The following is a 13,881-nucleotide window of genomic DNA, read 5'->3' on the forward strand; positions in this document are numbered from 1 at the left end:
AGCTGAGCTTCCAAGAGAAGCTGCAGAATGAAGCAACTCTGAATAATCTGCATCCCCACCCTGGGATTAGCACTCAGGATACATAAAGCTTTTCCCCTCCTCTCTCCGTCTCAGTTTCTGTTGAAAGAAAGGGTTTCAACCTTTCCCAAATGTGACTCTTCCAAGGTTGTTTCATGAGAAGCAAAAGCTTATTTCCTATTAGCCATTTCCTCATGTTATCACATGGAAAATAGACTTTTCATTGGCCCAACTTCTCCCTTTTTAAACAGAGGCACATATACCAACATCAGAAATAACAATTTTTGTTGTCAATGGTCCTTGAAAAGTAATGTAAAAAGGTACTTACAGTTGAAAAAATATGCTTGTTACTTGTTCTCATATTCTCATCTCAAGCTGAGACATATACACTCAGAACCTGCAAAAACCACAATAAATTCTTCTCTAATGTCTTCTGTACTTAAAATCTTCAGTACATACCCAAGCATCTTATTCAGTAATAATGTGCCACCCTAGTTTGTAACTGCACTAAACATTTAACCCTTAATTGTGTCTACATAAACTGTTGAGATATCCACAATCTGAGAAGCAGGAGTGAATTAAAAGCACAGGACCACCTGTGTTCAGATCCCACCTCCATCATTTATCAGCTGTGCAAAGTTAAGTTCCTTAACGTCTGGCTCCTTTTCCTCATTTTAAAATGGTATCCTATCACTTCATAAAGTTGTTATATTTAATTTGAAAATAGTCATTAATAAATGATAGCTATATGGGAGTTTCTTATGCACCGGGCACTAGGTTGAGCACTTTACATCCATTTCATCTGTCAGAGAAATCTGAAGAAACTCAGAAGCTGAGCACAGGGCTTTGTATATTGTAGACAACTAAAATATACTGAAGGAATGAAGCTAAGAAGGTCCGGGGCTATCAGGATATTGGTAGAGCTGTGAGTGGAGCCCAGGTATGCCTGACCGCAAAGCCCATGTCCCTGACCCCTGCGCTATATTCTGACAACGTCCAGAGTGCCCAGGACAGGGCTGGCACAGAAAAGCCCTGATACATGGCGTTTTGTTTACCATGGGCCCTCTGACATTAGAGAGGACTAGAAGAGTGGTCTTTGAACGCGGGCTCACCAGTTTCCAGCAGGGCCTTGAGCCCACTGGTCAGGGCTACGTGGTTTTCCTAGCCGAGGACTGAGGTGAGATAGAAAATGCACCCTTCTTCACTCCTATATTCTCTTCTTCCCACAATTGCAGGGCCGGGTGAGCGGCCCGGGGCACGCACTTCTGGAGCCCCTTTTTCTTCTGAGACTCGCAGGCTAGCCGACGCGACTGCGGCCCTGGGTTGGAGGGAGCCTGTTTCCAGTCGGACCGCGTCCGGCGGCGCTTCCGAGCTCCGCGCCTGCGCACTCAGCCCGTCGCCGCGCCGGCCCTGAGGACGTGTGCACGCTGCCTTCGCGGCTCCTGGGCCTTGAGATGCGCGGCTCGCGGGCCCGTGCCAGCTCCAGGTGCGTGAGGAGGATTTCAAGAACCCAGGTGTGAGGTGGAGCGACCCCCCCGGGAAAGGTCGGGCCTGCCTCGGTCCCTCCAAGGTGCCCGGGGACCCAGAACGGGGGCGCCACGACCTCAGCTCCTTTGCTTTTCCCACTTCCCCGCCTTCTGACTGCAGCTCATGGGGAGCGGGAATATCTGAGAGGAATTGCAAAAAACGATACTTTCCCCTGCAGTGGGTCGTATCACATGTGGCATTTTTCCCCCTCTCTGTGGCCAAAGCAGTTTTCATCCTTGCCTTTACTTTCCTGGTGTGGGATTTTGCAGTCTCTGAACTCTGGCTCGACTCCTAGGTGCTTACTGGTTGTGGGCAATTAGGGCGAGGGCCAGTTGTCAGGGTCTGTGTCCTGTGCAATCCCTCAGAGAGGAAGAGGTGAGGGTTCAAGGTCAAGAGAGGGGGCCGGGGGAAGTGGGGCAGAAGAAGCTACAGAGAGGGAAAGGCTGTGATAAATGTCGCCAGAGGTTATTCCGTAACTGAAAGTTCTCTAACTTTCTCTCAGTTCTTGTGTTTCTTGTTCATTTACTTTTGTGATATCCTCACCTCGTTTTAATCGTGTTGTTAAGACTGTAAAACCAACAGGCTTTCGGCCTTGAAGTATCGTTGGAATTTTTGAGATCAGTTTTCACAGTTTTATAACGGAGTGTATCTTGCTGTATGTAGTCAGGGTAATCTGGGGGTTGACCCATTGAGATTTACCATCTTTTATTTTCACTTTAACATAGGAAAAATTACACGCTGTTGGATTTGTTTTTGAAATATGACCGACAAAAAAGGTCATTTGAGAACACAGAGAAATCAGCAGAAGTGGGATTTGGAGTTCTATCAAATTACTGTACATATGCTTAAGTACGCGTGGGACTGCATTTGGAGCTTGGGGATCCCTTAGCTGTCACTTATAAATAGCAGATGAGATCACAGCTTGCCACCAGTGGTTCTAACAATATAGGGCTTCCAGTAAGTGCTTTCCCACATGGTGTGGACGCAACTGACAATAGTATCCGGTCCTAGTGCTAGTGTTAGTTGATAAGCCATAGTCTCTTTTTGGCACAGTAACTATAGGTAGTCAATTCCTGTTATAATCAGAAATGGTTGTCACGTGTGTGGTTCTAGTGTGGGATTTTTTTCAAGTGTTCCAAAGAAACTATTAAAGGAAACAAGAAATACGCAATAGGAGCTGAGGACCCTGGCTAGAGGCCAGAATCCTATGTGTGATCTTTCAGGCCCGACCATAGACAATTGCGTGGCTTTGCCTGGCTGGCCTCTTCGGGGGAAGCTGCTCTTGCCACACCAGACTTGGGCATGGCCAGTGCACTGCAGTTTTCTGGAGGGAGTTGCAGTCAAGGACTCACCCCTTCCCTCCCACCAGCCATGCTCATACTGTATTGCATTCCTGGCTCAGGTACTTCCATTCTGAGGGCCTTGGCCAAGGTACTTCCCAGGTGCCTCCACCAATACCTCCTTATTGCAAAGGGAGGGAAGGTGGAGGGGGCAGCCTTGACTGAGGTACTTTTCTCCATTTTGACCCAGGACCATTCCACTTGCAGCTCTTCCTTCCTCCTCCCCTGGCCCACAGGTCCATAAAGAGGCAGAAACCTTTTGTTCCAGCCTCCTTTGCAGAGAGATGATTGTGTGCATTGCGTCCACCTAACCCTCACCTAGTGTTCCATTTAATCGACCACTGGAGAACCAGTACTTTTTTAGCCTCTTGCTTGCACTGTGGCAGTAAGTGAATAAAGACTTGATTATTACTTGCAGTTTGGCTCATTGTCCTAATTGACACCTCAACACCTGATTTTGCCTGACAGGAATTAGATAAATTGCCAAGTTCTTGGCAATTCACTTAATTTTAATCCTCGTAACTGCTGCTATGTTAGCATTTTAGGGATTCGGAGTACATTCACCTGTAATTTCTCTAACTCAGTGTTGTGAAAGTGCATAGTAATAGCATCAACAGCTGATTGTTGCTAACGTGGATATCTGGGTTATATGGTATATTTTATAAATTAATATAGTGGCTTGCAGTCAGATTATTTGTGTGGCATATTACCTTTGGCCTCTGATTAGATTTTTCTGATAAATATTTTGGGGTTATATGGGTCAGTTGAAGAAAATTCATAATCCTTAGTAATCCTGTCTCATCCTATGGGCCCCAATCTTACTTAATAGATTACTTGCCACTTTGAATAAAGTGATTGATTTGTTGTAGGTTCCTCTGTCTAGTGTGTAAAGAGGTATGCCAGGAACAGGTTTCACAGGTTTTTACCTCCTCCTATAGAAGTTTCACAAAACAGTATTTATCCTTACCATATGTTATGCAATCTGATATTTTCTACTCTATTAAACAAAAATGCTGATCATGACCCACTGAAGTGATTGCACAATCCACTGATGGGTAGTGACATGCAGTTTGAAAACCACTATGATAAAACAGCTAGAAGATAATTTGCTCAATAAATGAATTTTTTTTCTGTTTTTAAATCAGATTCCTGAAGAGAACCACAGTGGGTGTGTTTGTGATTTTGTGTTTAAGGTGTCTTCTAGGAGAAAATAGATAATAGCACACAGCATATATGTTGGATATTCACTAAATCATCTGACAAAAGAACACTGAGTTTCTGGTAGATTTATCAACTCTCTGATCTCAACTAGAAGATACAACATTAGAGAGCTGGCACAGCTTTTTTTAATCTCTGGCTTCCTTATTTAAGGAAAATGCAGTAGAAGACGAAGGATGAGAAGAAAATTGGCTTTTCAGTTAGGAGAAGACAGTGTATAAAATGGTTGAGAAAGTTCCTGGTAAGCTTTTGCATGTGTCCTACAGAGGTATATTAGGGAAAATATCTCTATCTTTATATTAACTGAGACCAAAATGACCTTTTTATTCTACTGCCTGAAAAGTAAACTACACTCAGACTTTCAATTACTTAGCCATAGATAAGTATATAAGTAGCCAGTGTGTCAACCTCATTGCCTCTGTACTTGTCTTTGAGGACTTCTACAACAAAGTGGAAAGGAGAAATAAAAAGAAATGTTTGTTTAGTGTGTTTATCTCTTAGTTAGAAACCCTAAAAATGATATTAAGTAGATAAGGATAAAGTTTTTAAATTTGATTAGTGTTGAGCTAAATAATACCTTACATTTATACATTGCTTCAGTTTTCCAACACATTTAGGTGCATTCCATTGATTCTCACAACAACTCAATGTGGTAGGCAGGCCAGGAGGCATTTTCCCTGATTTAGAGATGAGGAATCTATATTTCCTTCTTCTTGCCACCAAGTTCATATGATGGCAAATCCGGGACTAGAATCCAGGTTTTCTGGGACATTTTATCCCAGTTGTTTATGTTATCTTTGTTGGTCCAAAGAAGTAACTGAGAGTAAATATTGCTAATGATGTGGCTAAGAATTTTGATAACTAAAACATTCCATTCTCAGATCATGTCCAAGGTATGCTATAATTGAATGCAGATATGTCTTAATTTTAGTATTATATTTTATTTCTTACACTCTTTATCTTTCTAGCCCAATTTTTGAAAAATGACAAATCTACTTAATAGTGGACTAGGAAAATTGGAATTAAAAGATTTATTTAATGTTAAGAAATTCAACTCAGTCCCCTTTTAATGTATCATCTCAACTAATTAGAAATATAGCTTAAAATTATATACATTTTTAAGTATTTCTTTTAAAGACTTCTCATTTCTCTGTATGAGTGAAATTAGTTTAATGATTCTAAAGTATCTAAGTGGGCCTCTCACTGTTGTGGCCTCTCCCGTTGCGGAGCACAGGCTCCGGACGCACAGGCTCAGCGGCCATGGCTCACGGGCCCAGCTGCTCCGCGGCATGTGGGATCCTCCCGGACCGGGGCACGAACCCGTGTCCCCTGCATCGGCAGGCGGACTCTCGACCACTGTGCCACCAGGGGATCCCTAACTTACTTTTAGACACAGGAAGAGTTGAGGTTCCCTATTGCCTTTAATACCTTTAGCCAAAGAACAGGTTAAATTATTTCTTTTCATATGAATAAGTAATTTTTAATTAATACATTTTTATTTTTAATTTTTAGACATCTGTGGAGTGTAAGAACACTATGGAGCTCATCAGAGTATATCACTGAAGAATATGATGGCTGAAACCAATTTTAAAATGCTAAAGATTCAACAGTGTGTAGTAGCCAACAAACTACCTAGAAACAGGCCATATATTTGCAATATTTGCTTCAAGCATTTTGAAACACCCTCAAAATTAGCGAGGCATTATCTCATTCATACTGGTCAAAAGCCATTTGAATGTGATGTGTGTCATAAAACCTTTAGACAACTAGTTCATCTGGAAAGACATCAACTAACTCATAATCTGCCTTTTAAATGTAGTATTTGTCCACGCCACTTTAAGAATCTGAAGACATTCGTGAAGCACCAACAGCTTCACAATGAAACTTACCAGAATGATGTTAAACAGGTCAGAAGACTGCTGGAGGCCAAGCAAGAAAAGCCAGTGTATGGAATGTATCATGCTCTTACCACAGAGGAGAGATGGGCATTACACCCGTGCTCCAAGTCTGATCCTACATACAGCCCTACAAAGAAAAAAAAGAACATTCACGCGTGTACAATCTGTGGCAAGCTGTTCCCATCACAGTCAAAACTTGATAGGCACGCACTTATTCATACTGGTCAGAGGCCTTTTAAATGTGTCCTGTGCAGTAAATCTTTTCGACAGTCAACTCACTTAAAAATCCACCAACTCACACATTCAGAGGAAAGACCTTTTCAATGTTGTTTTTGTCAAAAAGGATTTAAGATTCAAAGCAAACTGCTGAAGCATAAACAAATCCATGCCAGGAATAAAACTTTTCAGACTCTTTCATTAAAGGTGAAGAGTCCAGAATCAGGCCCCCTGCCTAATAAATTAAATGCAAAGCAGGATAGTTTTGAAAATGGTGATATACGTGAATCTGAGGAGAATAATCAACTTGATGTCCACTCTATTTATATTGTCCCTTTTCAATGTCCAGAGTGTGAAGAATGTTTTGAATCAGAGCAGATTCTCAATGGACACAAGTGTTTTCCTGCCAGAAGTGGCAAAATTCCAAGCAGGCTCAAAAGAAGCTACAACTATAAAACCATTGTTAAAAAAATCTTGGCTAAGCTTAAACGAGCTGGGGGTAAAAAATTAGATAATTTTCGATCTGAGAAAAAAGTATTTAAAAACAGTTTCTTGAAAAATTGTGAACTTATTTCCGGTGAGCAGAGCCCTGAGCAAACACAGAGAACATTTATGGGTTCTCTTGGCAAGCATGGAACATACAAGACAGTTGGCAATAAAAAGAAGAAAACGTTGACTTTGCCATTTTCTTGGCAAAAGCATTTCCAGAGCCAAAATATGGGAAAAAACGTAAAAGGTATTCTTACACCAGAGAACATGTTAACTATGGATAATTCTGTGAATAATAAAGATGTATCTATCTATGGTTCATCAGGTGAGGAATTCTTTGAAAACTGTGAGGTGCTTCAGTGTGGTTTTTCAGTTACAAATGAAAACATCTATACTGGACATAAGATGTGTCCTTGTGACAAATGTGAGAAAGTGTTTCCTTCCGTATCTAAACTACAAAGACACTATTTAATTCATACTGGACAGAGGCCTTTTGGCTGTAATGTTTGTGGGAAATCTTTTAGACAGTCAGCTCACCTGAAAAGACATAAATTAACTCATATTGATAAGATTCCATATAGAAAATCTCTTTGCCAAGTAGAATTGGAAGATTTGAACAAACTTTTCATTCATCAAGGTGATAATGTTAACTATAGTGCTTCCCAGCAATGTCAGACTCTTGGTTTTCAAAAATACGAGGTCTCAGAGTCAGATCAAACATCAGAAATAAAAGTGAAGGCAGAATCAGAGGATTTCATTCTTGGTACCCCCTATAGGAACAGGCAGCCCTGTCTCTCTAGTGCACTTCTGGAATCAGAGCAGAGCCGTCATAGTCATTGTTGTAGTTATTCAGGGCGTAGTGAGAGGAATGATGGCCTTCTTTACCAATGCAGTGTGTGTTCTAAAAGTTTTAGATCCCCATCTAAACTGGAAAGACACTATCTAATTCATGCAGGGCAGAAGCCATTCGAATGCTCAGTTTGTGGCAAAACATTCAGACAGGCTCCTCACTGGAAGAGACATCAACTTACTCACTTTAAGGAATGACCACAAGAGAAAATAGTTGTCTTAAATTCAGTTATGTAATTGACAGACCCACTAACACATGTGTGGTCTTTCTGGTGACCTTGCTCTTTAGCCTGTATCATTTATAATGTATTTTTATCAAAAGGCCTGCATTAGATTGAATGATTTCATAGGCAGTTGCTTGCCTGCATAGTCAGAGATACATAGAAATGTAATATGTTTTAGGAACAGCCAAATTAATTTTTAGGGGGAAGAACATGATTTGATGCCATAAAGCAAGTATTTGTTTTATTTTAACATACACTTTGGCTGTATTGAAAATGTTGTAAATCCATGATGTAGTACAAATAATTCAGCCTCATTTTTAAAGGAATTATTCCTTAAGACACGCCATCTCCTTTTATATATGCTCAAAAGACTGAGAGGCAAAAATTGGTTTTTCGGCCACTACAGATAGCCCCACTTATATTATTTCATGTATTTTACACCTATGGTTCAAATTCCATTGCAAAATTTTTTCTTATAAGCTAAAAAATATAAAGGCAATAAAAGTGAAAGTGGATGAGAAAATAATAGCATTAGTTTCATTGTTCTTTTCCAAGCTGTTTATTCTTAGGACTCCGGTAGCTTACCCTCCTATTCTATAGGTGATTTGAATTGTTTTTTTGCCCAGCCTGCTGTTATCTTTACCCCCAAAATGTACAAGTAGGAGAGAGGCTAGGATGCACCTGTATACATTTACCATGTTTATTTGTCAGGAATAATGTTCAAATGCCATAATCTTTTTGATGATATGTATGCAGTGCCATCTTTTCAGAGGAATGAATGCAATTCATCTACATGCTTATTAATGATTGATAGCAGTAGTTGTAGACTTAAGACTCACCTGTAGATCTGCATCTCCATAAGACTTTTACATTTACCTTAGCAAAATTTTCTTTTAATACCTCTTTGAGTGGTCCTATGACTAAACTAAATATTCTATTAAGTTTGATCAAACAGCAGTGACTAGGTCTAGTTCTATTTTTTATTCTTGTTGTTTTGCAAGATTCTAATGCTAAAGAATGTTATTTTGATCATTAGTAAATTGTTATTTTAATTAGTAAGGTAATCCCGTATAGGAATAAGATGCTTATGGAATTGAGAGTATCATTCTAAACAGTACTGTCATGATTTGGGGAATATTTAGTCAAACTGTAAAAGGCTTGTAATCACACATTGTCCTTCACATTTGCCATTTTTAATAAAATCTTTAAGAATGACATTTCCTAGCAATACGAGAAAGTAACCATTATCTTTCTAAGGTGAAAAGAACAGGTGGGTATTTATCCTAGCACTCTCAGATATATGTAGTGACAAGCCCTCTACTGAGAATGGATAAAGGAACAATTTTACATTGTACTGTAATAATTGTCTCTGTTGTGGGGGGAGGGGGAGGAGAAGTCAGTCTGCTTTTACAAGTGAATTTTGAGAAACTTGGGTTTAATTCATAGAGATTAAACTTAACAGTACAGATAAAAGCCCAACGATGTACAAATGTGCAGGAGAATCGTGTTTTAAAGAATAATTTCTCTTATGTTTCCTTGAGATGTGTTCCTCCAGTGCAAACAAGGTGATGTTTTATAAAATTTGCTTTACACAGAACTATTTAAGAACACATCTATTACATAAAAGCAAGGGATAACTAGTTCATGTTTCCCAAGAATAAAGGTTCAAGGGTTTTTTTCTTTAATATGCCTGAAATTATATATTTGGGAATTTTCCTAAGCTATTTATGTAATTTTATTTGAAGTACAAGTCTCATATACTCTTTTCCCAACCCTAACAGGAGAATCCTAACAGTGTTGTGCTTGTATGATTATTAGACTTTATTTGCCTAAGTGATACTACTATACTTTTTTTTTTTTGGCCCATGCCTTTTTAAGCTGTTTCATATTGAAAGTTGGAATATTGTAAAAATTTTGTCGAAGAGGTACTGTAGTGCTATTTGAAGTACCTGTAACAAAATACTTATTTACTTTTATTATCACTACAAGCTGTGGAAACTTTATAGGAATGAAAATAAACTGTATACATCCATGATAAACTGTATACATCCATGATAAGAAGTTTAAACATTAGAGGTTAAATGATGACTTGCTGCATGCTAGAACTGTTATTATTGTTGAATCAATTGCTTTGGTTTTCTGGAAAAAATAAACTTTTAAATATCTGTAAATAAAATTAGAAGAATTTTTGTTTGGGCAATTCCAGGCTGTAGCATGATTATTTACTGAAGTAGTTTGATTGAGTTAGTGAAATTATTGTTCCTTGTTTTGTACTGCAATAGGGCCTATTAGGACAAAATGTGTGTTGAAGGAAAGTAGATGGTGATTCTTGAAAAATTCAAATTTTAGAATATTTTAAAAATAAAGTTTCAAATTACACAGTTTGAACTTTTTTAAAAGGGAAAATCACATAATACAGGAACAAGGTACTGATTGCCAAACACTTTCCTGGGCCCACTCCAGTCTACCTTCTACCTTCTGAGCTTTCTACATGGATAGTTAATCCTTTACTTCCTTGTTCATGTTAAGTTTCTTTGATAGCTCCTTATAACCTACAAATGGATATGTTAACTCCATTGCATGTCACATGATCTATCTGCTTATCCATTTATCTTCCTCCTTGGCCTCCCTGTCCAGATTTGTACTAAAGAAACATAAAATTAGTTCCTCCAATACATGTTATTCCCGCTTCCATCTTATCTATGTAGTGTTAAGTTAAATTAGATACAAACTCATACTGTATTCAAAGAAGAGATTTAGTTAAGCCAGGTTTTATTTGTTTTTAGTCCATGATTATGGAAGAAAACTAAAGTGTTTAATTTGCAGAAAACAGATTTCAATTTACGTTACGTGAGATAACCAATGAGAATTATAGACATTTTTAAGGGATAGCACCAGTGTTTGAAGTCTGCATATCTTATAAGAATCCTTTGTTAGAAGTGAATTGTCAAGGGCTGTTTCATGCAGAATATCTGCTCTTTAGAAGCAGTGAAAGGAAACATTTAATTCCTTTCTTGTTGAGATTTCTCCTATTGCCAGTTAGAAGGGCTTAGAATTTCAGGGCTAACTGCTAGAATTCTATTAGCACTATTCTATTAGAGAACAAAATTCTATTAGAGGAAAAAAGATAACTGAAGAAGAAAAGTGGTACAATGGTATTATTAAACAATGTGGAACATGTAATACTTTGCATCTATATCAGCTAACTTCTATTCATTCTTTGAAGTTTAAGCTTAAACACTGCTGCCTCTGGAAGGCTTTTTGATTTACCCTAGCACTCTATTCCCTGTGCTCCCACTGCTTTTTGTTCATAACTCTATTAATCGTCACTGTTGACTAGTGGTTTTCAAACTTTAGTGTGCACTAGAATCCTAGAGGGCTTGTTAAAAGCATAGATTGCTGAGCTACACCCTCAGAGTTTCTGATTCAATATTTGGAGTTGGGCCTGAAAATTTGCATTTATACAGGTTAGCTGTTATTACTATATTGAAACTATACTTTGAGAACCATTGAGCTAAACTACATTTTTCTGGAAAGCAAGAGAATTCATGATTTTATGTTTTATACATAAAGTATAAAGAAGTATCTGTAATGTTTTTACCTCCTCAAATATATACTGAATGTATAAAGGAAGAAATGAATGAAGCCATTACAAACTCTTACCTTCTCTGTAAATCTATAACTTCATTTAGAGCCTTTCATTCATTCTTGGCATGAGTTTGCCTTCTAAGATGTTGAGATCAAAGCCAATCCAAAACTTTCTAAACTTCCCTCTTCACTCAAAAGTGTCTATCTTTAATCCTTACTTTTCTTATGTATCTCAGAATAATAATGTTCTTCCACTTTTCTGAAGCTAGCTTTTCCCTGTTCTCTCTCCTGGGAGCTTCATCATTAGTCCCTTCTTTTTTCTGGTGTTTTTAGTTTTTCCCTCTCATTGGTTCCTTAAAGAAAATTTCATGTGTTCCTTATTCAGTTATGATGATTTTGGCTGCAAGTAGCAGAATGCCTGACTCAAACTGCTTCTTGCAATGGGGACCTTATTGGCTTATATGACTTGAAGTCCAGCAACTAGATAAACCCTAGGGTTGTTAAATCATATAGTTGACTCTGGTTCCTTCCATCTGCTCTGCCTTTCACAATGACAAGGTTATTTTCCTTATGGTTTTAGGATGCTTTGTTTGCAGTTAGGGCTGCATGCTTCCTTCATGGGGGGAGGGTGGGACAGTGAGTGAATGAGAGTCCCAGAAACTCCCCCAAGAACAAAGATAAGTTTCCTAGAAGTCTACGGTGAACATTTCCTCTCTCATCTGCCAGAATTGCTTCACAGCCACATTCCTGAACCAACCACTGACAAAGGAGATAGAATTATGTGGAGCTGGACCTAGACCTCAGCCTACTTCCTTCAAACACAAGGTTGCCTGAAGATAATACAAATACTGGTCAAACTTGAAGTTGCATTTGGAAAGAAGGGAGGAATGGATAGGCAATCAAAATTTCCCCTGCACCAAGCTTAAAAAGAGATAGCAGTTGGGCCAAATAACTTTAGTTTTACCTATTATTTTGGTTACTGTTATATTTTACTCTTTGCCTTTTAGGGTCGGAGATATTGAAAATTCATTACACCTACTTCCTCCATTGCCTTTTCGTTCATTAGCTTCTAAGCCCTTTTTTACCTAGTGTTTTCCTCTCCACCTCGTGGGAGCTGTTCTATCAATGATCATTGTAGTACGCATTGTTAGTTGCAACCACATCTTCTCTCTTTCGCTGTATATCAGCCAGGTATTCTGGGTAGGACTGATCCTAACTGCAGCTCCAGCAATGGTCATGCTCAGTCTAACTCTATCAGAATATTCATCATGACTTAAAAGGGTGGGTAACCCAAGACTAAGCCAGTCAATGCACAGTGCTACCTTAGCCAGAGTAATTGGCCTGGAAGAACTGACCTAAGTTGATCAGATCTGTGTGAAACCTTGTACTTATTTCAGTGATTGAGGAAGAAGAAGTGAGTGTGGAGAAGTTTTCTCCGTTTAGGTACCATGAAGAATGCTAGTCTGGGGACGAAGTCAAAACACAAAGCAGAGTAGGGTGGGAGTAGTAGGGGGAGCAGTGCCAAAAGAATGGAGCTGGAAGCTTGGTCAACTGCCTGAAGCCTAATTTATCTCTAGACTTTATTTATACCTATAGATTTCCTTTACTTTAAAATCAATTTGAATTAAATTTTCTTTTTCTTACTACAACAAACTGATAATGGTCACCAATGGTCTCCTAATTTCCAAACCCATGGACTTTTTGAAGTTCTTGTCCTTTTAGATTTCTTTGAAGCGTTTGACACTATTGACAATCTTGTGTTTTGAAAGTCTTGATTACCTGGTTTCTTTGCTTTCTCCCTTCCTTACTTACAAAACTCATTACAGAAAGCTTGTAAAAGAAAAGTTATAAAATGAACATATTATAATTTTAGGATGTCCAAAACCATCATTCAAAACTTGGCTAAGAGAAGTGACATGAAGAGAAGAGAGAGCAGGAAAAAGAGAGAGGGAGAGTTTGAGAGAGAGAGGAGAAAGATTATGATACTGCATTTTTTCAGAAATCTACTAGGTATTATAAATTAGAATCTTTCACATAGTTAGATCCACATATGATCTGGAGCTTATTGGCTTAATATCCTCTTGGCCACAAAATCATAAGGTAAATTACAAATTTAACAAATGTTAATTGGCAAATAAATTGCTCATCACTGCCCAGATCTCCTTCTGCTACCTCAGACTGTGTCTCTATATATTGGAACTATCTTTTCCTTTTAAAATCTACTTCTACCTTCTGTCTTCTCTGCTGGTACAGGGTTCCACTATTCTTTCAACTGCTTAGGATGAATTTCTCTTTATTCTGTTTCTTCAGTGTCTTCCATGCTTATTCCTGCCTCTTCAATTTTACTGCCAGAACCCAAATTTAGGCCGTGTTGCTTTAGATTTGCAATAGTCTCCCAACTGGTATTCCCATCCCCACTTTACCTATTCCAACCCATCTAACAAACTACTGAAAAGTCATCTTCCAAAAGTAGATTTCCAATCAGTCGTTTCCCATTGCCTTCCAAGATAAATA

At 38.6% G+C, this 13,881-nt stretch overlaps 1 protein-coding gene and 1 long non-coding RNA gene across 3 annotated transcripts in view; one reads left to right on the forward strand and one right to left on the reverse strand.

The window, feature by feature from the left end:
• Positions 1–1,284, reverse strand: part of LOC116749261 — a 105,074-nt gene extending 103,790 nt beyond the window's left edge. Inside the window, exons 1-2 of the long non-coding RNA XR_004348552.1 lie at positions 1,131–1,284; positions 347–415 (exon numbers count right to left, since the gene is read on the reverse strand). This is a non-coding gene — a long non-coding RNA (uncharacterized LOC116749261). The remainder of the gene's footprint in view (positions 1–346; positions 416–1,130) is intronic.
• Positions 1,285–1,402: 118 nt separating this feature from the next.
• On the forward strand, positions 1,403–9,979 carry ZNF770 (zinc finger protein 770). 2 transcript variants are annotated; one of them, XM_032624660.1, is made up of 2 exons: positions 1,403–1,504; positions 5,616–9,979. In XM_032624660.1, the coding sequence occupies exon 2, from the start codon at positions 5,672–5,674 to the stop codon at positions 7,751–7,753; it is 2,082 nt and encodes a 693-aa protein (XP_032480551.1). In that variant the 5' UTR covers positions 1,403–1,504; positions 5,616–5,671; the 3' UTR covers positions 7,754–9,979. The 2 variants fall into 2 exon arrangements, with proteins under 2 accessions (XP_032480551.1, XP_032480550.1); XM_032624659.1 differs by having other exon boundaries at positions 1,461–1,532.
• The last annotated feature ends 3,902 nt before the right edge of the window (positions 9,980–13,881 follow it).

Source organism: Phocoena sinus, chromosome 2 (assembly GCF_008692025.1).
Source record: "Phocoena sinus isolate mPhoSin1 chromosome 2, mPhoSin1.pri, whole genome shotgun sequence".
In the NCBI taxonomy this organism is placed as follows: domain Eukaryota; kingdom Metazoa; phylum Chordata; class Mammalia; order Artiodactyla; family Phocoenidae; genus Phocoena; species Phocoena sinus.

Bases quoted from the DNA above. Each gene is read 5' to 3' on its own strand.
- ZNF770 (XM_032624660.1), top strand. From the start codon at position 5,672: ATGATGGCTGAAACCAATTTTAAAATGCTAAAGATTCAACAGTGTGTA.